Source organism: Phacochoerus africanus, chromosome 3, assembly GCF_016906955.1.
Source record: "Phacochoerus africanus isolate WHEZ1 chromosome 3, ROS_Pafr_v1, whole genome shotgun sequence".
NCBI classification, from domain to species: Eukaryota; Metazoa; Chordata; class Mammalia; order Artiodactyla; family Suidae; genus Phacochoerus; species Phacochoerus africanus.
In genome coordinates, this window is record NC_062546.1 from 59670250 (window position 1) to 59696165 (window position 25916).

The following is a 25916-nucleotide window of genomic DNA, read 5'->3' on the forward strand; positions in this document are numbered from 1 at the left end:
ACCTACCCCACAGCTGCAGCAATGCTGGATCCTTAACTCACTGTGCTGGGGATCAGTCCTGCAACTCAATGACACAAGCCTCCACAGAGACAACCCTGGATCCTTATCCCACTGTGCCACAGAGGGAACTCTGAAAAACATAAACAGGTTACGTGAGTTCCACTTCTTCATTTCTTGATTTTTCTGCATCAGCCAAATCTTTGAACTATTATGCAGAAAATGGTATTGCTCTTATCCTTTGTGGAGTTTCTTCACTTTGGCTGATGATAAAAAGTTGCTATGTCCTTTCATCTTTATTCATGCTTCATGTTTTCCTTAGTTGGATGACATCCTTGTCCTGAAGAGAGCTGCAGGATTCTATAAGATCTCTTTAGGCATCTGAACCTAATTAACAATGTTCTATTGGTTCTTTTCATTGTAGTGATGACAAATTAGGGTGTTTATGTCTAAGTCACTAAGGATTGAGTGCGTGTTTTTCAATGGATCATTACTAAAGATCACAAGTATATCTCCATTCATATTACATACCTAACAAAGAGAAATAGAAGATGACCAATTTTTAAGAATTTTTTATGCATACTGCCCAAGATTCAGTTGAGATAGCACATTATTTATAAACATGGGAACCATTGAAACTACTAAACTTTGAACTTTTATCAAACAGATTAGAGTTAAAAAGAAAGGAAAAAGAAAAATTCCCAGACAAGTGTGCAAGAGTGATTAGCCAGAGACGAATAATCAGTACATCTGGTTACTCTATAGCCGCTTCTATTTGGTTATCATAACCATTGTCAAAGGAAGGACTCTGGCTAATGTAAGCAGCAAAAAAAAATTTGCTCAGGGACTATCTGGTGCCTCACAGTATTAGTGAGAAGGCTAGAGAGCCCAGCTTGAGGACCGAAGTAGCCCAAGTCTGCCTTCAATTAAGGATGCTGTTCATAGCCTCACTCGTATAGGATACTTGATAACAACCATTTCTCTGGATCTCATTCCTACTATTAGTATGAACTATCTCCTGCCTTTCTCTCCTAAAAATCTGTCTTATTTTTCTCAAGACTCAAAACTCAGGCAGGATTGAGTCATTTTCTGGGCCTGCATCATGGCTTGTACTCCAGTTATCAAGGGACAGGAAGAAAAATCTTCTTGAGCTTGCAGCCTCATGGACCCTTGCCTCCCCAGAAGATATATACTCAAAATGGAGGATTTACAGCAACAAAATGGGTCTCTTCCCTTAGCAAGGGAAGTTATCTTCTCTGAGCCTTTGTTTTCTCACTTTTAAACTGGGCTAATATTCTTTCTTTCTTTCTTTCTTTCTTTCTTTCTTTCTTTCTTTCTTTCGGTCTTTTTGCCTTTTCTAGGGCTGCTTCCCAAAGCATATGGAGGTTCCCAGGCTAGGGATCTAATCGGAGCCGTAGCCACCGGCCTACACCAGAGCCACAGCAACGCAGGATCCGAGCCGCGTCTGCAACCTATACCACAGCTCACAGCAACGCTGGATCCTTAACCTACTGAGCAAGGGCAGGGATCGAACCCACAACCTCATGGTTCCTAGTCAGATTCGTCAACCACTGCGCCATGACGGGAACTCCTAAACTGGGCTAATATTATTCTGTCTAGAATATAAGATCATTGAAAGTAATGAAATGAGAGAACCTGTGCAATATTTCTTGCAATTTTTCTTCTATTAAGGGCCTGCTAGTGTGAGGTCAAAAAGAATAGTTATAATTTGTGTCCTAATGAATGTATTATTGTAAGGTATTATTATCAAAAAACATTTTAATTAAAAATATATATTGAGAATATGCATGTTGTTATTTTGTTTTCAAAACAGGAATAGATAGGTAAAAAGTCAACACTATGATAAGTACGAAATTTAGGATAATGGAAAAATAATGCTGGGGTGTTCTGCCTAGCATTCCTCTTCTGAGACATATTCCTTATAATCCAGCCATTTTTTGTGAGAGTGTTGGGGTTCTTATAAAATCTACCTCTAGTGGAAAGTGATTGATCTAGTGATGGGTCCTTCATCAAACTTAACCAATCTGAGCCCATTCCTGAAGCTTGAACTTGAAGCCATTTATAAAATATGATCCTTGGTCAGAAGCAATGTTACATGGAATACATCAGTGCTGAATGAGGGGTTCAGTGTATGTGTTGTCTGGTGCTGGGAAAAGCAATCAAACCAAGAAGGGTAAATCCACATTCTATGTAAGTGTTTATTCCAATGAGGATCAGACTCCTCCCTGGAAGCAGCCATGTCGGGAGATTCCAGTGTTTGCCTCTGCTCTGGAAATATTGGAAACTCATTAGTAATTCCCAGATCATCCTTGTTGAGAGAAAGCCCATGTAGTTTGGCTCCGGAGTCACTTCCATCTCTGCTGCAAGATTACTCTGCAAATGTAGTGCTGGGGGAGGAAAGTGGCTGGCTTTCACCAGAGAAAGTCATTTTGTCAATCAGATTGTCATTTTCTTTCTTTTTTTCCCCCTACACATCTCTAAACTCACTCTGTTTTCCTAGCAGGTGTTTCCACAATAGACCCAGCAGCATGTGTGACTGATCTACACATCTGAAGGTTCTAGAACACCTCTTGGCACATTCCTGGACCTTTGACTGTCCCCACAACTTCCAAAGTAACAGTTGCCCCTGTGGCTATGTTCTGCCTTCATTTCTCCCAGCACAGACAATAGCACCATCCAGAGGAATGTCATGAGTAGAAGTGTCCAGAGCTTCCTCATGTGAACTGTATGCATCTGAACAGGTGTTGCCAGGACTTTTTTTTTCCTTCCCAGTTGTTGCTCTGAAGATGTTCAAGTTGGAAGTGACAGTATTTGATGACTCTTCCTCCTGGTCTATGAGAAGCACAAAGCCCCATGAAACAATGGGTAAGACCTATAGCCATCCTGTGCCAATTAATCCTTAGTTGCAGGAACTGTGAACCACCTGTTCCACCACCCTGTGGCTTAAATCTATGTGCAAACTTAGTTCCCCTTTGCCCTGTAACATAACATTCTTCTGGGAATTAGGCTGTGGCTATTTTTTTTTTTTTTTTGAGGGAAGGCAAAATTCTGCCTACCATCAAGTCCTGTCACCAAGTATTGGTTATTCTTAAAAAGTAGTGGAATTTTTTAAACTATCACAGTTTTGGACATGGGTATGATATTGAAACCTCCACAATAAAGAGAGTTATGTTTCTGCCTACCAGACCTAGGCATATTCTGCCTATATGGATAAAATAGTTCTTTTAGAGACTACCCAACCTTCCCAGATAATAAATATTTATTAGTTTCTTTGGAGTTCCTGTCATGGCTCAGCGGAAACAAATCTGACTAGCATCCTTGAGGACACAGGTTCAATTCCTGGCCTTGCTTAGTGGGTTAAGGATCCAGCATTGTCATGAGCTGTGGTGTATGTAGGTCGCAAATGTGGCTTGGATCCATCGTTGCTGTGGCTGTGGCTTAGGCCAGTGTCTGTAGCTCCAATTCAACCCCTATCCTGGGAATCTCCATATGCCCCAATGTGGCCCTAAAAAGACACACAAAAAATTTTATTTATTTATAGACAATTAATTTAAAGAACTAACTTTCCCTCTCACAAGTCTGCTGATCTACCCATTTGCCAAACCTCATCAGAAGCCAGAGGTCAAGACAGCCATGTGTTTCATCCAAAAAATTAGCCTGCTGAGGAAAATAGGAGGGTAGAGAAAGGTGGAGAGTGGATCTGGAGCAGTGGATTAGAAAAATTTAAGGGCACCATCTCTCACCATCGAATCCATTATCAAGTCCCATTACATTTGCCTTTTAATATCTCTTTCCACTTTCCTTTACCACTGACACCACCCTGGTCCAGGCTGCCATCTGCTTTCCCTGACACCCCTGAAGTGACTTCCTAACTAGTTGACTTGCGCTCAATGACTGCTCCCACCTCCAGTGTATTCACCACATTGTGAACAGTCAACTTGTAAAATCCAAATGTGTCCCATTCATCCCAATTCAAAATCATTAATGTCTTTCCACCTCTTTTAATATAAACTCCTCAATCCATGGCCTCCTACCTAATGCCCAGCCTCAGCTGGGACCTTGCTTGCCACCTTTTGCCTTTTTCACCCCAGCCGAGTTGGCCTTGCTCTAGTCTTTGATGCTCTTCACCTTCACCTTCCTGTCTTTCTCAGGCATTTGCATTCACTCTTTCCTCCACCCAGGATGTTCCTTCTTCCTTTTCAGCAATTCACTGTCCTCTCCCTCTTCAGTTGGTAAGTGTCTTTTCTGAGTTGTCAGACTATGGAGATGTGCACCACTACTTTGGTTTCACTATGCATTGTTTTTACTGTTTTTTTTTTTTTTTTTTTTTTTTTTTTTTTTGTGCCCCAGAGGAGATCCCAGGAACTACAGTGCTCAGAATAACTTTCCCTTTTTGGTTCCTAGTCACAGCTTGCTAAGGAGTGGCGCTTCTAAGAGATTTAGAAATGAAACAAGAGAGCCTTTTATTCTCTGAAAGCTAATACAGGCAGATCAAACAGCAAAAAGAATTCCTGGAAATCATCCGCAGTGGCTCCTGAAGACATGGGAGAAAATGGAGATGTATAGATGAGTAATTATGCATGTTCATGAAAGCCATTGATCAGAGGGGTAGAGTGGAAAGAACATCATAAAATATAGGTTCTAGTTCATGCTCTGTCACTGGCCAAGTGACCCTAGGTAATTTGTTTTGAAGAGATTTAAGTTCTCTCATTTCAAAATGAGGAGTTTTTGGCTACAAAAAGGAAAGAATACGGCACATGTGAAGTTGCTATAAAGTGAATGATACTCATCTTGCCCCAGTTCTCTTAGCTGTAGTAGAAAACCTGCACTTTTTCCAAGCCCCTAGGCTGAGACCTTTTGTTGTTGTTGTTCTTTTTTTTAGGCCTGCACCCTCGGCATAGGGAAGTTCCCAGGCTAGGGCTTGAATGGGAACTGCAGCTGCCAGCCTACACCACAGCCACAGCAACACGGGATCTAAGCCACATCTGCGACCTACACCACAGCTCACAGCAACGCCAGATCCTTAAACCGCTGACCAAGGCCAGGGATCAAATCCCCATCCTCATGGATTCTAGTCCGATGTGCCTTGATAGGAACTCCATGGCTGACATCTCATAGTGATTCCAGGAAACTTCTGGATAAGAATTTGCTTGATAAATTTTGTTCAGGCTTAAATTCATTGTCACTTTTACTGCTTTTAAGCTTATTTAAACTTATTTAAAGTCTGTCATTTTCATTCTGAAACCAGACTTCCCTAAATTCAGGGTAGAGTACATTCATGCTTTTTAAAATATCATTTAAAATGAGTTCACATTCACTTTTTCTTCTTAGTTGGCATTTTTGTGTCTCTTTATTAAGACATGAATCACGAGGAAGGGGTGAATTGTTAATGTGCTTTGGGGAGACAGCTGAACTTGCGAGGAAATTAGTCATTGGTGTTTTGTGACATCTACCCCCTCCACTTCCCTAACTATCCAAGAAGCCTGTGACTTTTAGGGCCTGATACCCACTTTTTGACTTTTAGCATGTGTTTTAATTTTGCATAGAAAGCTGGAGGTAATGAAAGCTCTAGTCAGTCAGGTATAGCTGAGGTAAACGGACCTATTCATGTGAAGTTTTTTGATAACCCATCTAGGAGTTATCAGGATAACCCATTATAAACCGTGTGTAATGTTTGCTGGAGCTGGAGTTGTCAGAGGCTAAAATTTCCTCCAATGTTCCTGTTTTGGTCTTCTCTGTAGTTTTTCCCTATAAACCTCCCTTAAAAGAAACATTTGCAGCTCTTTCAGCTGTGATCCACTGTTATCCAACTGGTAGGTACCTGGTCGGGGAGGGGGAAGTGTTCCCAAGGGTTTCTTGGGAAGCTCTTCCCCCTCCGTCTTAAGGTGGATGGGAAGGAAGCAGTAGGAGGGTCACTTCCAGTCAGTGGCCCAGAAGAGATAAGGTAAAGGCTTTTCTCTGGAGAGTGAGTCTTTATTATGGAGAATGCTCTGAGTGTATCTAAAAACAATTACTTTGCCTTCACTCTGCCAGAGGCAATCAGTAAGATTTTTCTTGGCTCTTCATCAGAAGCACCTGGTGGGATTCCTGGAGGTAAAGTCCAAGAAAGTTGGGGGTCCCCTTTAGACTGCACTGCCCAGAGTCTCATGCTCACACTGGCATTACTCAGCCTCCAGCAGTTCAGCCAAATTACCATTTAAGGATCTCCCCGGTTTATGATTCTAGCAGCTTCTACTCCAGGTAAGCTGAACTCAGCTGTGAAGTTTTTGTTTGTTTTTTTGTATTTACATTTCTAAAACTTGAGTGAGTTTGTCCTGAGACTTCAATTGGCACCAGGGAAAGTCCTTGATTTTCAGTTTGATCAACTTTTTTTCTTGTTGTAGAGACTTCCAAGCCCTTCGGATATCAGGGCAGGACCTGTAGTCTTTCATGCATTTTCTTTTAAAAACTGACTGTATGGGAGAGTGTATTTTCTCCAAGGAAAATAAATATATGGATCCCTCTACCTCACTGAGTGTTATTTTATTATAATTATGTGCTAAAACATAGAAATATAAATTTAGACTAAACTCCATAGATCTATAATTCTTAACCAACTCTGGCTTACAAATATAATGCAATTGTAAGCTTAAAAACCCTACAAAAATACTAAAACTTTAATCAACAACATCACTTTAGGATCCTGTGGTTGAATTGAAACATTGTCGATAGACTTAACAGAAGGGAGATAGACTAAGTTCTAATACTATACTTAGTTTATGTATTTTAACTTCAGTAATACTTTTGCAGGAAACTTATGTTCATGTAAAGTTATATAAAATGATACTGATAACATCAAAGTTTTTCCTTTTTTTCTGTTTCTGATCATCAAAACCTCCACTAGAATGCCATTTTTTCAGTATCAGTTTTGGTGAGGTATGTTTTGATAGTTCAACAAAGCATTATATTCACATGGAGAGATGTGTCCATTGCAACATTATTAAACTTATAATTATTAAAATAGTAATTTTACTATCTAATTATTGAGTTCAGAAATAAATATTATCTCTGTGCAAATTTATCACATAAATATATGGTATCATGTTCCTTGTATGAACTTATTGCAATTTTTAGACATTCAAAAGTATCCATTAATGAGTAAAAAAAATATATCTTCCTGTGAGTTCAGCTTGCATGCGTCTACCACAGTGAGCACTGGGCCACTCGAGTCAGTTCTTCCAAACTATTTCTCTGATTGTGAAACTTTACTTGAACATTAGACCAATGTATAGAGCCTTCACTCCAGAAACAGATGTTCATAAGCAATAAAAGTGAATAATTGGAATCCCATGGCAGTAACTGATGGTAAAGCTACTATTCTGATGGTCTGGAATGTGCCCATGTTATAGTTTTGATAATAGAACATTTGTGATATGGGCCCTTGATAATAACGTACACTGACCGCAGACTGAGAAAATGTGTATTTTGCCAAGTTTTGAAATCGGACTTAACTGGGTTTGGATATCAGCTCTGATGACTCATAACTCTATGATCTTGACAAGTTGACTTAATATCTACTTCTCAAGTTAATCAGAAAAATGACCTGACAAAGTTATGAATTGAAATGAATCAGTAAATGTAAAGCTCCATTCCCTCCCTCTGTTCTTTCAATTAATCATTAGCTTGACCTGATTGCCTGACCAGGTAGCTTGATAGTCTACCTGGTTCCCTGGTAAGTGTCTTAGGTATAGTAAGACCTAATAGATAGTATCATATGGTACATTATATGATATTATATACACATACACTAAAGTGTCTTTTTTTAAATGAATGATTATATTGACTGAAGAATGTGAAAATAATCAAATGGAGATGTGGTTAGCATTGTGGATGTAAAGAAGTATACATAACAGTATTACAGAGACATCCTAGAAATAAAGTCTACTCAGACAGAAGTAAACCTCATTAGGATAGAATTTTGGAAAGTTGGTGTCTTAGCTTGTTATTTCCAGAGTCTGACTTTTCTAACCCTGTAGAGATTAGAGGACATACGTTTTTAAATTTTTTAAATTTGGACAGAGGTATGTAAATTTAAAAACATATGGGGTTCTTAAAGTCTAGATTTTTTAAAATATTCCAAAATGACTATTATTTATAATGACGCATATATAAATAACTCTAAAGGAATTAGAGTGAGTTCTGATGTTAGCATCCAATTCCTCTTCACTCAGAAAGTAGCCATAAACTTAAACTTGTACAGTCCAGCCTGGATCCACATCCGTGATCCTACTCTTGTCTAAAGGCAGCATTTGTGCTACTGGTTCACAGCCTCCTTTACCGCTGCTTTTTGTCTTTGCAGTAGTAAGAATGGTGGCATTATCCTGCTCCTTTCTTTCTCTCAAATACTGTGTACTGTTGCTGCATTCTCTCTAGCAGGCATGTTGTCTTCTAAGGGATAGTGTTCTGTGGTGCTTATGGGTGTGGCAAGATCATCCTGGACATCTTTTTTTTAGAAAATGGGATCCCAGAGTTCCCACTGTGACGCATACTCCATCCCTGGGCAAGTGCAGTGGGTCAGCATTGCCACAGCTGTGGCTCAGATTCAGTCCTTGGCCTGGGAACTTCCATGTGCTTAATGCAGCCATTAAAAAAAAAAAATCATTAAAAAAAAAAGTGAAGTCTCTCCCTGTTTGGAGTGCCAAGAAATGCCCATGGACTATAAACTAACACCTTCCCCCAAAAGAATCAGATCTAAAAATTAGCTCATTAGTGTAATGTTGTATGTTTCTGTGTGTCCTACTGGAGCTTGAAAGTGATAAAATAAATGAGATAGGTGCAAAGTGTAAAACTCCGACAGAGCTAGAAGATGTAGGGCATGCCTTTCCCCTGATCCCATGCTTAGGACCCCCTTGTCTCTATTATTCTCCTGGGGAGATAAACAACTTTTTAGGGTCTCAGAAGATATCTACAGATAATGCTAACATCATCAGAGACGGAGCTGAGGTAAATGATATTGGATTAATATTTTTAATAGGCGTCCATATCCTTTTCTCATAGGTTTTATGTTTGACACTAGAGATAAGAAATAGAGGAAAAAAGATTAAGAAAAATGGATCACTTAAAGATTGAGTTTTCCCTCAACATTGTACAGTAGGAAAGAGATGATGAGAATTAGTGGAAGATAATGAGGTTAATAGGAGATAAATAATAATGAGAATGTTATAGAAGGCAGACATATCTTATAAAAAGGAAAAGATTAATCTTCCATATGTTATGTACGCTATTACAATGACTCCTGTTTCTTTTTCATTTTACTTCTCTTTTTCTTTTGTAATATCCTAGATGGGAAGAGGAATGAGTTATCTGACAAATTTAGATTTTGCAAACTTGTGCACCAACGAGAGTGCTATTGAAATACATTAAGAAGTATTTTCAACATGCAAATGTGTCATTTCCTTTCTTCATGTGTCCTGCTGAAATATTATGTGATAAAGGTTTTAGGCTTCATTTGTTAAGAGAGGGAAGTGGATAAATCAGTGCTGCCGTTTTTAGGACACAAGGTAAAAGAAGTTTATTTTAAGGTTTTTTTTCCAAATTGCTTCTATTGAATATGTCTCAACTCTGTGTGTCTCTATGTGCTGTGTATGTGATGAGTGATATATATAGTTATGTTTATTGATTTTATATATATATAATTGATAATTTCTAGTAGAATATTTTATCCTATCACTAATAATTTCATTTGTTTCAATGATAAAAAAAAGAGATTCTGGTTAGGTTTTCCAGGAGTAAAAAATGTGTATCTGTGCATGAATATATCTGAAATATACTACACATTTTGCAGGTTGAACTAGCAAAAGATTTTTGGCATACAATTGTGCATATTTTATTAAAAATTACTGACTTTATTCAAAATATAATTAAATATATTTTAATTGGTCTCATCTTCTTAGTTTTCACATACTTTTGATTTTAACATAATAATAGTTATTACATTTATTGCTCATATACCAGATATGGTTGGGCATCTCCTATATGCACTTCCCTGAACTAGAAATAGGAAAGGGATACAAACATAAAATATGGTCTCTGTCTTCAGGAAGATCATGATCTAAGGCAAACAGGAATAATATAATATAATTGGAGCACTAAGTATTGTGAAAATGCCACAGTTAACTACTATGGGAATACAGGAGAGGCCACAATTTGTTCAAAGGGAGAAAGAATTATTAAGAAAAACCTTCATAGAGGTGTTAGAATTTAAGTTTATCTTGAAGCATGGTTAAGATTAATGCGGCATAAAATGGGGGCTAGCATTCTCATTGGCCATGTGAGAACAGTGATAAAAAGTCATAAAACTGAATTTGTAAGTGTTTAATGTGATGGTTAGAAGTGGTTATTCTGGTAGGACACTGCCTATCTTCAGATCTCAGCTTCTCTGCTCTCTTACTTGTGCAATATTAACTAGTTACTTAGATGTTTGGATCTTGGTTTCCCAACATGTCAAATGGGGAAAATACTTCATGGAACAGTTGTAAAGATAAAATAAGAAAAGTTCACATTTTTTAAAAAAAATTGATATTTTAAAATAATAGTGATTCATTAATTTTGTGTTTATGAACATTTTTAACTGTTTACAGAAAAATCTGGTTTTGTTTATTTATTTATTTTTTACAGCCACACCTGTGGTATGTGGAAGTTCCCAGGCTAGGGGTCAAATCAGAGCTGCAGCTACAGGCCTGCCAGCTTCTGCTACAGACAAAGCAAACTAAGCCACATCTGTGACCTATGCCACAGCTTATCCACTGAGTGAGGACAAGGATCAAACCCACATCTTCATAGATACTATGTGAGATTCTTAACCCCCTGAGCCACAAGGGAGCTATAAAATTTTTGTTTTTAAATAGTAAGGTTTTTAAATAATAAGGTTACAAAGTTCTTATTACCCCAAATCTTAACTGTAAAATTAACACTGAGAGTTTGATGATAAATCTGAATAAGAAAATTTTAGAAGAGGAGTTTCCACCATGGCTCAGCAGGTTGAGAACCCAATTGGTGTCCATGAGGATACGGGTTCAATCCTTGGCCTTGCTCAGTGGGTTAAGGATCTGGCGTTGCCACAAGCTGTGGTGTAGGTCATAGACATAGCTCAGATCTGGATTGCCGTGGCTGTGGTTTAGGCCTCAGCTGCAGCTCTAATTGGATCCCTAGGTGAAGCTCTAATTCAACCCCTAGCCCACGAACTTCCATATGTTGCAAGTGCAGCCCTTGAAAATAAAAGAAAAAAGAAAGAAAGAAAAAAATAGTCTTATAGGAAAGAATGTGCATTAAATATATACTTCATCAAAGAGTTTTTTCATATCTATATAAAGAAAGATACCCTGGGGATGTATGAGCAAAGAAAAACTCAAGAATAAAAATAAGTAATAAATAATTACTAAAACTAAAACCAAAAAAATTCAAATGAAAGTTACTTTGAGGTTTTATTTAACTCTTGCTAAAATCTAAATGATTCTAAAATAAACATTGTTATTGAGTAGGGGTACATTTGGTTTAAGACATAAATAACTGGAATTTGTGTACATGTGTATGATCCTTTTAAAAAACAGTCAAACAGTAGATACTAAGAAGTTTGAGATAGTTTTCCTTTCACCTGGTTGTTCAACATATGGTAAATTATCCTAAAGAAACATTTCAAAACAAGGAAGCTAAATTATGAAAATACTTATAACATCATTATCATCTATATTAGTAAAACAGTGCCCTCCAAAGAAGAAGGAAAGATTTTTAAAAGAATTATAGGAAAATGGCTACATAAATAAGATACATATATGTTATGAATTACTCTATAGCCCATCATTTTTAATTTGAAATATGTAAATGTTGATATGATTTTAAGGGAAATGTTTAAGACCAAATGATAATATACACTATATCAATTACGTAGCATGGATACATTCAAATTTTTTCTTATATTAAAATGATGGTATGATAGAAATTTTGTCCCAATTTACCTTTAATAGTATTAAAATTTTTTTTTTTTTTTTAGCAAAAACAGGAGGGAAAAAGAATATGTTTCTAAACAGAATAACACTGATATTCTTTCATTTGGGTTTTCCTGCTGTAGCCTCTGTAAACGTTTTACCCACTTAATGAAAAGCTGATATTGCAGAGATGTGTTTCACTTCTCATGAGAACATGCTTTTAATAGATTATACAAGCTCAAAAGATTTCATGGTTCTTTTTCAGTGCATTGACATTTGGTAAGAAGTTGTAACTTTATGTGAAGTAACTTTTCCTCCTAACTTTGGAAAAGACATTTCAAGTCACATTTTTATGAATTGTTCACCAGCTGCTAACAAAACCTCACATGTCTATGTTCTCTAACATTATTAAAAAATTATTCTGACGGTAATTAGAGAAAAGAACTCAGAGTATCTGGTAAGTCTAAGGAATGCCTTTCAGGCAAAAGTGGGAACTTTGGGGTGAGATTTTTTTCTTTCAGTTTCCTATTTACATACAATTCAGAGAAAAACCTTTTATTTCCCAGTGGGTAGCAGGATATTTACATTTCCATATCAGTGAAATACAAATTTTTATTGAGGCATAACCCCAGGTATAAAATCCAATCATCTTGCAAAATATTTTATCTTTCATTTATTTATGGAATTTCTTGTAATGTACTTAATATATGTGATTAACACTTACTAAGTGGCAGGAATTCTCTGGTTATTGCACCAAAGAGATAAAAACTCCTGAATCATGGATCTAACTGGGGTGAAAGGAGACAGACAATAGATAAATAAGGAGAACATACTTCATGTTAGAGGGCAATAAGTTTTGTGGGGGCATGGAGGAAGCAAGGTAGGCAGGAGAAGAGGAAGTGAAAGGGCTGGGTGGCAATTTTAAATCTGATGCTGGAGAAATGTCTACCTGAGTGAGTGAGCTTTTAGTCAGGACGCAGATGAGATGGAAAGGTGTTCAAGGGTTTTGAGTAGAATGACATGATCTGACTTACTTTTTAAAGAGGAACTCTGTAGAGGCTGTATGGTGAATAAAATGGAAAGAATAAGAATAATGGAAAGAATAAGAAGGAAGCTGAGAGATCAGGTGGGGAACTATTGAAATAGTTCTGGTGAGAAAGATTATGGTGCTTAAGCCAAGCTGGTAGGAGTGTAGGTGATGAGAGGCCATCAGTTTCTTCTTAGATCTGATGGCAGATTGGAAAACAAATCAACAAGATCTGATGGTAGAGTGGATGTGGAGGACAAGGAGTGGGGTCAAGGAGATCCCTCAGTTTGGGGTAACCCAGGTAGTGGATTATTAGAAATCCAGGTAGTGATGCGTGTACCTCCAGATTTGGAGTTGAAAGGAGTGGTTTGGGCAGGAGATAAATATGGACAGCCATCAGCCTTAGAGATGGTATTTAAAACAATGAGACTAGTGAGCTCACCACGGGGGTGAATAAAGAGGAAAAGAGGACAAAAACTGAGAGCAGGCACACTCCAGTGTTGATAGTTTGGGAGATGAAGAGGAATAAGCAAGGAAAAATACTGCTGTCTGGACCATCTCAGTACATTGTCTGTTATCTCTTCTCAACAGAAAAGGCATGAACACGACCAGATTTCCCATATACGCTAAAGGCCTTTCACTTTTATACATTTACTGCTTATTGATCTCTCAGGAATCTGCTTCTGCCTCCACCATACAAGTCAAACATCTCCTGTTCCACATGGCAGGTTATGGACGACCAGGCACACCTTGACTAACTTTGACTTCTTGTCTCGACCATAGTGTCAAATGTCTCTCTTATTTTCAGTGCTGACATTCTTTCCTTACTTGCCCACTAAAAATGTTTGTTCTCAAGGTTCTATCTTCCGTATGTTTTTTCCCTGAAAAATATTTTCTATTGTTTGATTTTTTTTGTCCTTTTCTTTGTGAAAGTGCTATGTTTCGATTCCTGTTCATCAATTCTTTTACATTTCCTCCTCTTTACTATCTCTTGGTTTTGCTCCTCAATTGTCAAAGGTGCCCATTTGGGGAGATAAAAATAAGCTGCAATATGAAAACTGGGATAGAGTGGGAGGAATGGGTTTGAGGAAGTCAGGAGTTGCTGTGCCATGAGATAGGAGTCTTTGGGTGAGAGTGATCTAAAATAGAACCCTGGCCTCTGATTAGGACTGCCATGCTTTTCTAGCACTAGCATATTGAAACTGTATTGCCATATGCCTGGCTGTCCTGTATGCCTCACTACATGAAAAATAGTAAAAAATAATGAATGATTATAGTAATAAACATATAATAATAATAATGTTTATTATTTACAATAATACAAACATCAACATGCTTGTATCAAACATCATGTTGGGCATGCTAACATCAAAGATCCTAGAAAAAGAAAAGTTAGCTTGATGTGGAAAGTACACCATGGTAGCTGGCTATATTATAAAAAAAGAAAAGTCTGATTCTGAGACTTGAGATCTGAGCTGGATATTTTGGCTTTGCCTGTATGTAGGTAGTATTCAAGCTATGGAAGTAGTTGAGATTGTCAGAAAGAGTGTGGAGACTAAGAAAGTAGTAACAGAAAATGCCATCAATCTTAAGACTGCCTCATCAATAATTAACCTAATCTTTTTTCTTTAAATGATATACTCATATATCCCTGTTATAGATTGTTCTAGAAAACAAAGAAAACTCATGGTGTACTCAAGGATAGGAAGGGGGGACTATTTTTCTTTCATCATTACACCTACCAGATTTTAATGTTGTTCTCCTTTTCAGTCCTCTATATCTCTATAGCCTAGATATGGTCACTTAGCCTAATTCACTAGTCAGTATTTTTTAGAAGGTCTTCTTTTTCAAAGTTTTAGTAAATATACCCAGAGAAATCATCATTTGAAATATAGTAATCTACAAAATATGTATAATCATCTATATAAGCCCATAAAAGATAAAGATGTAGCGGAATAAGGAAGAACAAAATTGAATGCTGTTTCAGGGTGAAAGGGAGGGAAACAAGCAAACTATTTAATGGACTGTGTATTTTTTTATCGCTAGTAATATAACCTAGGTCACTATTACCAAAACAAAGGATTTTTTTTTTTTTTTTCATTTGTGTGGGTATACCTTCAATGTTATATTTTGGCTAGGTTGTGAAAGCCAGGTCAATTTAAGCCATCAGAAAAATGAAGGAAGAAATTGAAAAGCAGAAAGCCTGCGCTTCATGCCTTCTCTGGGCTCCTCTTCTGACCCTCTGCCCAGGGCTCCTGATTCCATGATGCTGATTTGATTTATCCCCATGTTCTTCCTGCCTTCACGTCCTTTAACATACTTTCCATCCCTGGAATATTCTCACGACAAATGCCTGCTCCTTGTTCAAAATTCTGATAAAGTGTCATTTTCTCTATGTTCTCACCTTGATGATACACTTTCCCAAAAGAATGAGTCTCCTCTCTTTGGACTATGCCTGTGGTTTGTGTGCATATCTATAAAAATTTTGATCTTCTGTATTAGTACATAAGATCTCTGATGGTTGAGACTGTTCTGTACATATTGACTTTGGAATCCTAGAGATTTGCATGGTGTTCGATATAACAACAGAGGACAGGAATTTGTTGAACTGGCCTTCGTGAAGGGACAGATATTTCCATCTTAAAGTCATTAATTTAAATTGTCTCAATACATGCCTTTTATTTGTTGTTGTTGTTGTATTTATGATATAGCATCTAGCCTTCTAGAGCCATTTTAAAAAATGAGATTCTTTCTTTCTGCCAAGAAACATTTTTAAGCCAAGGAGGCCTTGCGGGTTATATAGTGCAAAGTTATTTAAAAGTACATGTGGAAGATCTTCCCATTATAGTGCAGCAGAAGTGAAACCAACTAGTATCAGTGAGGATGTGGGTTTGATCCCTGGCCTCACTCAGTGAATCAGGGATCCAACGTTGCCGTGAGCTATGGTGCAGTTTGCACACGCAGCTTGGATCTGGTTTGGCTGAGGCTGCAGTGTAGGCCAGCAGCTGTACCTCTGATTTGACCCCTAGCCTGGGAACTTCCATATGCCACAGTGCAGTGCAGCCCTAAAAAGTGCGCATGCGCACACACACACACACATTCACACTCACAAAAAGTACCTGTGGAGGTTCTGAGCAAGTATGTGGATAAAAATAACATTCATCCTGCTTTATTGAGACCAGGATTAGATCAGTGTATTATTATTCTGGGTTTGCCATATGTTTTCTCTTTAAAATTCCAGAATGTTAAAGTTTTCTATAAAAAGGCAATCACATAAGTTGTGATAGGTCTGTAATATATATATTTAAAAAACTAAACACACAAAGAGTGATTTGAAAGATATCCATGAAATAATTTAAAGAACCTGTATTTTTTTTTTGTCTTTTGTCTTTTTTTAGGGCCACACCTGGGGCATATGGAGGTTCCCAGGTTAGGGGTCGAATCAGTGCTACAGCTGCTGGCCTACACCACAGCTCACAGCAACGCCAGATCCTTAACCCACTGAGTGAGGCCAGAGATCAAACCCACAGCCCTATGGTTTCTAGTCGGATTTGTTTCTGCTGCACCATGGTGGGAACTCAGAACCTGTATTTTTTTTTTTTTTTTAAGTAGACTTTATTTGGGGGACATTTTAAGTTCAGAGAAAAATGGAGCAGTAAATTCCTTCCCAGTTAACTCTCTTAACTTTGTGCTTTAGAATGGTCTATGTGTTATAACTGGTGAGTTAATATTTATATATTATTAACTAAAACCCATAGTTTAGCTTAGGGTTCACTGTGCTATATATTCTGTGTGTTTGGACAAATGTATAATGACATCCATCCATCATTACAGTATCATGTAGACTATTTTCATGTCCCTGAAATCCTGTGTGTCCCACCCAGGCGTCCCTCCTTCCCTCTTCTGGAACTCCTGGCAGCCACTTTTTTTTTTTTTTTTTTAACCACCACCCTAATTTTGCCTTTGAGGAATCTGTATTGTTGCTGAAACTATGAGGGAATTAAAATTCCTTACTTATCATCCACCATGGTGATCCAGGTTGAAGAGTGGTTCTCAGAGAGGGATGGGTGTTTAGCAATGTGTGAGGATAAAGTTTTTGGAGTTTTGCAGGGGGAAGTGGGGATGTAATGATTAGGAGACACTGTTGACATTTAATGGGTAGCAGCCAGGGGTGATAAGTTTCCTATACAACTAAGACAGTCCTTTGCAAAACAGAATTGTCCCAACCAAAATGCTCATAATGTTTCATTGAGAATACAATGGGATGTGGCTTAACTACTTGCCAGTTGGAATAAGCAGAATAAAAAGGAATGCTGGTTAGGAACAGGCGAGAGAAAGTGACAGTGTCTTGATGGCATAACATAGTCACCCAGTCCTAAGATTTGGTTCATGTTCAACAAAATGTCAAATGAGTAAGCATGTGGAGTAGAAAAAAGTCGGGATTATGGGCAGAGGCTTTACCAGTAAGTTTTCTATGAGAATAAGCAAACCCTCGAGTTCCCACTGTGGCACAAGGAAGCAGGTATGATCCCTTGCCTGGCACAGTGGGTTAAGGATCTGGCTTTTTCACCGTTGCAGTGTAGGTCACAGCTGTGGCTTAATCTGATCCCTGGCTGGAAATTCCATATGCAGCCAAAAATGGAAAAAAAAAAAAAAAAGAAGAAGAAGAAGAAGAAGAAACAAACATCATTTTTGCAGCGCCCCATCTCCAAACATCCATCTTTAAAAAAAAAAGCAAAACTAGATGAGACTAATATCTTTTTTTTTTTTGTCTTTTGTCTTTTGTCTATTTAGGGCCGCACCCACAGCATATGGAGGTTCCCAGTCCAGGGGTTGAATCCGAGCTGTAGCCAACAGCCTATGACACAGCCACAGCAACACCAGATCTGAGCTACGTCTGGAACCTATACCACAACTCACAGCAATGCCGGATCCTTAAACCACTGAGCATGGCCAGGGATTGAGCCAGTGTCCTCATGGAAACTGGTCGGGTTTGTTAGCCACTGAGCCATAATGGGAACTCCCAAGACCAATATCTTATACAAAACAAATCAGATCATTCATTTGACAAATATTTATTAAATATATTCTATATCCCAGGTTAAGTTCCGGTAACACAATATTGAACAAAAACATATTGTTCCACCTCTTACATAGTTCACAGTCTGGAGAGAATTATCAATTTCAAAGTTTTCACTCTTTTTCCAAAACTATTCTCACCTAGGCAGTTCCTGTCATGGCTTAGCAGTAGTGATTCTGACTAGTATCCATGTGGATCTGGGTTCAATCCCTGGCCTCAATCAGTGGGTTAAGGATTTGGTGTTCCCATGAGCTTTGGTGTAGGTTGAAGACGTGGCTTGGATCTGGCTTTGGTGTGGCTGTGGCTGTGGCATAGGCTGGCAGCTACACCTCTGTTTTGATCCCTAGCCTGGGAACATCCATATGCCTTGGGTGCAGCCCTAAAATTAAAAAAAAAAAAAAATTCTTATCCAGATGATTGAGTAATATAAGCGATATTCCTTTGTATTTAAGTGAAAATTGAGCTATAATATTGAAACTATCAGAGCCAAAGGCATAGTCAAACACATGGAGAAGGGGGCAGTAAGCAAACTGAGGAAAAGATTTCTAGATACACAGCGGGGTGCATACTTTGTGACCCATCCTTTATAAACTGAGTTCAAAGTTTAAAAATTTTGCCACAGTTCCAGTTGCTTTGAACTACAGTTTTAAAATGAATTTAGCTAAGTTTTATTGTCATCTCATTTTTAAAAAATTATTTGTTCATTTGTTTTGCATGGTAAGTGTAAAACTTATCCAAATCAAATAATAGAATGAATCAAAAAAGGGAAAACGGCAGGAGGATCTGGATCTGAATTAAACAGTTTGGGTTTCTGTGATGGTCAATGTTCCCAGATTCTTGTTTATTTCTTTCACTTTACCTCTGCCTAAGAAAAGAGGATGTAGGTTTTGTAACTTCCCCCTCTGCCCTCTTCCTCTACCGCAGCTGAGTCATTTAAGGAACACAGGGAAACACAGCCAGATCAATGGGATTTACAAAAAACTAAGACCAATTTACCAAATGATGCATGCATAAACTGCAGACTGCAAAATAAAGAATCACCTTGGTAATATTTCAAAAAATATATCGACAGGACTTGAGTCACATCCTTTCTTGTCAATACCTCTTCCCAGAGCAGGGTGAATGTTTGCATATGAATGGTTGTCCTTCGTTTTCTGGAGGAGAGATGAGTTCAGTGTCCTGGAGCTGCCAGTGCACAAAGTTACAACTTCAGCTGTGCTAAATCCATAACTCAGCATTACAGGAGATAAATAATGACCAGAAGCTGTTGGCTCTATGCTAAACTTATCAGTCAAATGAACTGAACTGTTTCCAAGAAAAAGTCTTTTCTTTTCATGGCAAATGTTCTTAAAATGTTATCCTTAGCTGCTGGCAACAGCAGCTTCACTAAAGAACTTGTTGGAATTGCAAACTCTTAACCCCTACTCTAAATATCAAAATCTTTGAGGGGAGGGAATGGATGTGTGTGGGGGGGAGTGGATATTTCAATCTGTTTTAAATTAAGCCTTTCAGATGATTCTGATGCATCTTAAAGAGACATAGACATAGACTGTGTCATAAAATATAGATTGTGCTTAAAAAAGGTACAATCACATATTTGAGATTCTGCCAACTTATATAGTGAGGGAAGCCCTGAAAGAAAAATATACTAGAAAGAAGAAGAAGTTAGAAAAAAAAAAGGGAAAAGAAAGGAAAGTAAAGGGTAAGAAAGGTAATGAAAAACTATCTTTTCCATGTGGCTCCTAATCTAGTGACTAAACTATCTTTCTAAAGGTATAAATAGATGCTTTGGCAAAAGGAAACTTGGCTCATAAAGCTCCAATAAAAGATCACAGGAAATATTTGTTCCAAATTTCTCATTATAGTTTGTTCTATTTGGAACTTCTGATAAATGATCACAGGAAATATTTACTCCAACTTTTGCACTACTTTTTCTTATAAGGGGAATTCTTTTTTTTTTTTTTTTTTTTTCCAGTTAAACAGTTTTCTGCCACATGGGAAAAAAAATCTTTTAAGCTAAGACAGCAAAGTTACATCTCACTCTAAAAGAACACACACCTGCAATCACAGGTACGGGTTCCACATAAGTTTGTCTTTCAATGTGAAAATGAAAATCTAAATAGGTGAAAATCTAAATAGGTGTTCTATATGGCAGATATATACTTTTAACTAGTTAATGACACCATTCCCTTGCTAAAATTGGATTTAGATTCTAAATTTTAGTTTGAAACATTATGCTAAAGGGCCCTGGCAATTCCATGTATAATTAATGTATTTTTCCATGCGTTTGTTAGAAGTATGGAACAGTGGCATAGCTTTCCTGATCAACCGGAGGACACTGACAGTTGTATGGAATCTGTCAAGTTCGATGCTCGCTCAATGACAGCTTTGCTTCCTCCAAGTAAGTGGGAGAAAGGTGGGGTGCCTGTGGAGACTGTCCTTAGAGTTTGTGACACTATGTAAAATTATGGCCTGGAGACTTACCCTAAATGTGTATGTTCTATATGCCAAGCTGGATTTCAACATAATTAGCGTGGCAGATGGAATATCCCATCTTGCTTGTACTATAGTTTTTCCTTCTCTTTTTGTCCTTTGCTTTTCCCCACCTTCTCTTTATTTTATTTTTTCTTTACTTAATTTTTTTCTCCTTTTTCATGCAGTCCCCAATAGAACATTATCAAACAATATCTAAACTTCTAATTTAGGGGTTTACAATCTGAAAATGACATTTCCTTTTTTTTTTATTAAACAATAAAAGCAACGTCCACAGGAAAAAAATATGGATTTATTCACCAAATCAGAAAAATGCCTTCCTCTGCAAGTAAGATTCCCCTCTACATCATAATTAGCATCTCATTATGCTATGCAAATAGTACTAAAATATTAATATGTTCTGAAATAACCAGAGGATGAGATTTATTGATCCATTCCAAAGTTTAATCAAAATGTGCATCATTTTATTATTTAATTTTTTTCATTTTTACATTGTATTCAAATCATGAGGCATCCAAATATAAAATTGAGATGGAATTAGAAAAGAGAATTTGCATAATTATCATAGGCAATAATGTTTCTCTTACCTCACGTAAAATCTGAAAAAAATTATATAGTTGCTTGAGGAATTTTATTTTCACCCAGAATATATTCCCATGTGAAACAATAAAATTTATGGTTGCATGTATATTGGTGTGATATCAGTATTAAAATTTACCAACTTATGCTTGGTAAATTATGAGACAAGTACAACCTATAGAGTTGTACAAGTTATGAGACAAGTACAACTTATAGAGAACAGTAACTTTGTCCTGGATTCTTAGTTAATGGATAATAAAATCAAATGTTCTTAGCAATGCCTTTATTGGCTTCTCCTATGACTGTCCCTTTTGCTTCCCACTGAATAAATGAGAATCTGTTTTTTTGTTCCCTTTTTATTCTAATAGGTTTGATAGTAACAATGTAATTAGAGATTATAGAATTTTAGTTAAGAAGAGTAAGTTTTATTTTACTTTAAACTTTTTAAAATCGAAATATCACTGATTTACAGTGTTCTGTTACTTTCAGGTATACACCATGTGTATATTTGTGTAACATACTTTTTTATATTCTTTTCCCTTATAGGTTATTATAGAATATTGAGTATAGCTCCTTATGCTTTATAGTAGGTCCCTGTTATTTATTTGATATATGATAGTGTGTATATATTAATCCCAAACTCCTAGTTTAATCCCTCACATCCCTTTCCCCTTTGGTAACCACGAGTTTGTTTTTGATGTCTGTGGATTTATTTCTGTTTTGTAAATTAGTTTATTTGTATCCTTTTTTTTTTTTTGGATTCCACCTGTAAGTGACAACATGATATTAGTCTCTCTGACTTATTTCACTTAGTGTAAACTCAAGGTCCATCCATGTTGCTGAAAATGGCATTTCATTCTTTTTTGTGGCTGAGAAAAATTTCATTGTTTATCTCTGCCACGTAAGAAGAGTATGTTTTCTAATAGTAGGTTGGGTTTTTGTGTTTTAGATCCTAAAAATGGCCCAACGCTTCAAGAGAAAATGAAGTCTTTCAAAGCTGCACTGATTGCCCTTTATCTCCTTGTGTTTGTCGTGCTGGTGCCTATCATTGGAGTACTGGCAGGTACAGTACTCTAGACTTCCGCAACTCAGCAACTCATCCTGTGAATTACTTATTGCAGGCACAAAAAAGAAGCATTCAGTCTTTTGTATATGGGATATTTGTAAGGGAAACTTCACATTAGAAAGTGTTCCTCAAATTTATTGAAAGAAAAAAGTAGATTCTGCAAAGTTATTAAATTTTTTTTAAAAAAAGAAAGAGCAGAGGAAAATGGAAATTTCCTATGCTATTTCTTTTCTTTTTTTTTTTTAGCTTATAAACTTTGCAGAATCTACTTTTTCATTTAATATGGATATGTGGAGGTAAGATAAACCATTTCAAAAGTATTATCCTATAAATCCTATATATTTCTAGTGGTGCATTACAAATTTCATGGTAAGTATTCTAGTTGCCATTGTAGTCATTTACATTAAAAATGCCTAAAATATAAAAATAAGCCAGTTGCTCTGGAAAAACACTTTAAATATTAAGAACAGAAAAATCTTCCTGTAAGTCTTCAAAAAGAGGAGACCTTATAAAATAATGGCCTATACAGTTTATATGGCCACATATTTCATAAGGGTTTTATTTAAAATATCTCTAAAAATAATCTGATAGCATCCTTTCAAAGCAAAAAATAATGGAGCAATTTACTTGGGTTCTACATGATGTTGACAAGGCATATACTTTTTTGGAGAGTTTGGTTTGAATTGGGGATAAACTTGAGGGTTTACAGGAGTTGATGGCTTGCATGTTAACTCAAACAAATCTGTAAATGTCATCCCCTTCTGTAGCATTTTTGATGATTTTGATTGACATTTGAATCGATATGCCTTGTAGCTCTCCTCTTCTCTGTGAGTGGCGAAAAATCTGGACCTGTGCTAACAAGAGAGAGGCAGGGAGTAAGATGTGTTTTTATGTGCATGCTAATCAGCTTAGCAAGAAAATGCTCCTAATACAAGGTCAAACCTCCTCTGACAAGAGGCAACCTAATTTCTTACTTAGTAGAATTTTGCTAAGTAAGAAATGACAATGAAAACAACAACTGTAACAATAGCTATTTTAGAACGTTGGCTCTGTTCAGGCACTGGACTATACACATGACCTTAATACACCTTATAGTTACCCTTGAGTAAACATGTGCTTATCCTTATCATCCACAAAAGGAAACAGCTCAGTGGTGGAGCTGGAGTTCCCACCCATGACTCCTGCCTCCTAACCTCTGTGTTCTAGCGTCTCCCAGTGCAATTGGGTCTTTAGAACAAAATACGGTCAGCTAATAAACAACAGCACAAAATAGGGTTGCCATAATGGTAGACAGAAAAATATTTTTCCATAGGTAAACGTTAACTCCTACTTTGACCATTAAAAACAAAAAACAACCACAACAAAGTGAACCCTCAACTAATCAAACCAACCATAGCCATCTAGGTAAAATAAACTGATGTGTTTGTCTTTAAACAATGAATTCCCGATGAATGGAGGTTATCTATATGTTGTTTATGTATATGCTCATCTGTAGTGAGAAATGCATAAAACTGAAAGTTATGTCATTATTTGGGATCATTAGCTATTGGCCATTTAGAATTTGGGTAAATTTCAGCACTTTTGTAAAAAACGTGGCCTGCAGAGCCAACCCCAGGGAGTGAAGTTTCTTTCTACCAGGCCTGGGAGCTGCCTCTGCGGACAAAAAGACTTTAGGTTCTAATCAAATTCAGAGTCTCTGGGCTATTGGAAGATACTAGCAGGTCAACACATTTGTTCTAGGGTTGACAGTCATTGATCTGAAGTAGTTTTGTTTCGTAAAACTACAGCAGGAACTTGTTAACATTGATGAAAAGCTAAAAATATTCAAATCTTATAGTCACCTTAGCACTCAAATTCACCAGAATTTTGAACAGATTTCCCTGTATCTCTCATACTTGAATAATAAGCAAATTGTAATCCATTTATAGTGGCAAGTTATAGATAAGAATATTTTCTATAAAGAAGTTAAGATATAATACGTATCTCCACCTGATATCAAAGAATTTCAAAAATAGACAAAACATTTCTCTGAAATGATAGAAATTACTCTATTTTGGCAAATATAAATCAGTATATGAAATAAAATGTACATGAAAACTCTAAAGAGTCTTATACACTGAATGATTTAGTAACTAAAATATTTTTCCACATGCTACTTTTTTTGCTTTCTTTTATTTTTGTTTGTTTTGGCTACACCCATGTCATGCCAAAATTGCTGGGCCAAGGATCCGATCCACACCACAGCAGTGAAAATGCAGTGTCTTTAACCTGATAAACTACCACATATTACCTTTTCTTAAAGAAGCTACTAGATCACTATCATAGTATAATAACATATAACAATGTCTCTGGACATTTAATCTAGGATTAATGTATATAAATTGTCACTGATATACTGAAGATCCTTTGACTCAAAATAATATAAACTCTAGGTGGAAGAAGATATTAGCAGGTCTGTAAAATCAAATATCAACTTTGTCTGTGGGTCTTTGCACAAGTCATAAAAGTTTTTCCTCTTTCAAATGTGAAATAGAAAATTCTAAAATGCCATCTCTCTGATAATGAACATATGAAAGAAATGAACATATGAAAATACAAACTCTGATATTCTTAGCTTTGTGATTTGTGATACAGAGTTAAACATTTTTTAAAGTAAAGATTAAATTTTTTTTTCATTTGAGATTTGGGAACACAAACAATATTGTATTTTTAAATCTGGAGTTCCTGTCATGGCTCAGTGGTTAATGAACCCAATTAGCATCCATGAGGATGTGGGTTTGATCCCTGGCCTTGCTCAGTGGGTTAAAGATCTGGCATTGCTGTGAGCTGTGGTAGGTCACAGACGCAGCTTGCATCCCACATTGCTGTGGCTGTGGCATAGGCTGGCAGCTACAGTTCCAATTCGACCTCTAGTCTGGGAAGCTCCATATGCTGTGGGTAATGCCTTAAAAAGACAAAAGACAAAAAAAAAAAAGTCTATCAGCAAAATGTAGCCTTTATTCATGTGGAACTTAGTGTTGAAGAAAAACCCTTGGTCACCTAATATTTTGTCAAGTCTTCCCTTTTCATACTGTGAAAATGTTTTGCTTTACCCATATGAGATAAAAAGTACATAGGAGTTCCCATCGTGGCTCAGCAGGTTAAGAACACAGCATAGTGTCTATGAGGATGAAGAACCAATCCCTGGCCTTGTTCAGTTGGTTAAGCATCCAGTGCTGCCATGAGTAGCCATGTAGGTCACAGATGCGGCTCGGATCTGTGGTTGCTGTGGCTGTGGTATAGGCCAGCAGCTGCAGCTCGGATTCGACCCCTAGCCTGAGATCTTCAGTATGCCACAGGTGTGGCCTTAAAAGAAAAGTATTTCTAGTGAAAGTAAAATTGTACAGTTGAGTAATTAGATCACTATGCCTACTAAAATAAAGCAGAGATACGACCTTTGTCATGGAACACCCAACCTATTCCCAATTTTTTTATATTACAAAATATTAAGTCCCTTTTGTTATCAACATTAGGCATGAAGATGCTGAATCCAACATATTAATAATAATTAAAAATTGAAAATTATCAAATATTTATTATGTGCTAGGAAAAGATCTAAGTACTTCACATGTATCAGCTTGTTTAATTATGTAAACACTGACTAGCATTATCCCATTTATACGGATTGTGAAATGGTAGCATGGACAGATT

General features: G+C 36.9%; 1 protein-coding gene across 6 annotated transcripts in view; it reads left to right on the forward strand.

Annotated features, from left to right (window-relative positions):
- The first annotated feature begins 9379 nt into the window (after positions 1 to 9379).
- MSR1 (macrophage scavenger receptor 1) overlaps positions 9380 to 25916 on the forward strand; it is a 79387-nt gene continuing 62850 nt past the window's right edge. For 3 of the 6 annotated variants that reach the window (XM_047771887.1, XM_047771890.1, XM_047771891.1), the window contains exons 1-3: positions 9381 to 9557; positions 20383 to 20489; positions 22110 to 22223. In XM_047771887.1, the coding sequence (XP_047627843.1) occupies positions 20387 to 20489; positions 22110 to 22223 (217 nt within the window). In that variant the 5' untranslated portion in view covers positions 9381 to 9557; positions 20383 to 20386. Of the gene's footprint in view, positions 9558 to 20063; positions 20159 to 20382; positions 20490 to 22109; positions 22224 to 25916 lie in introns of all 6 variants that reach the window. The other 3 variants (XM_047771888.1, XM_047771889.1, XM_047771892.1) reach the window with 3 other exon arrangements.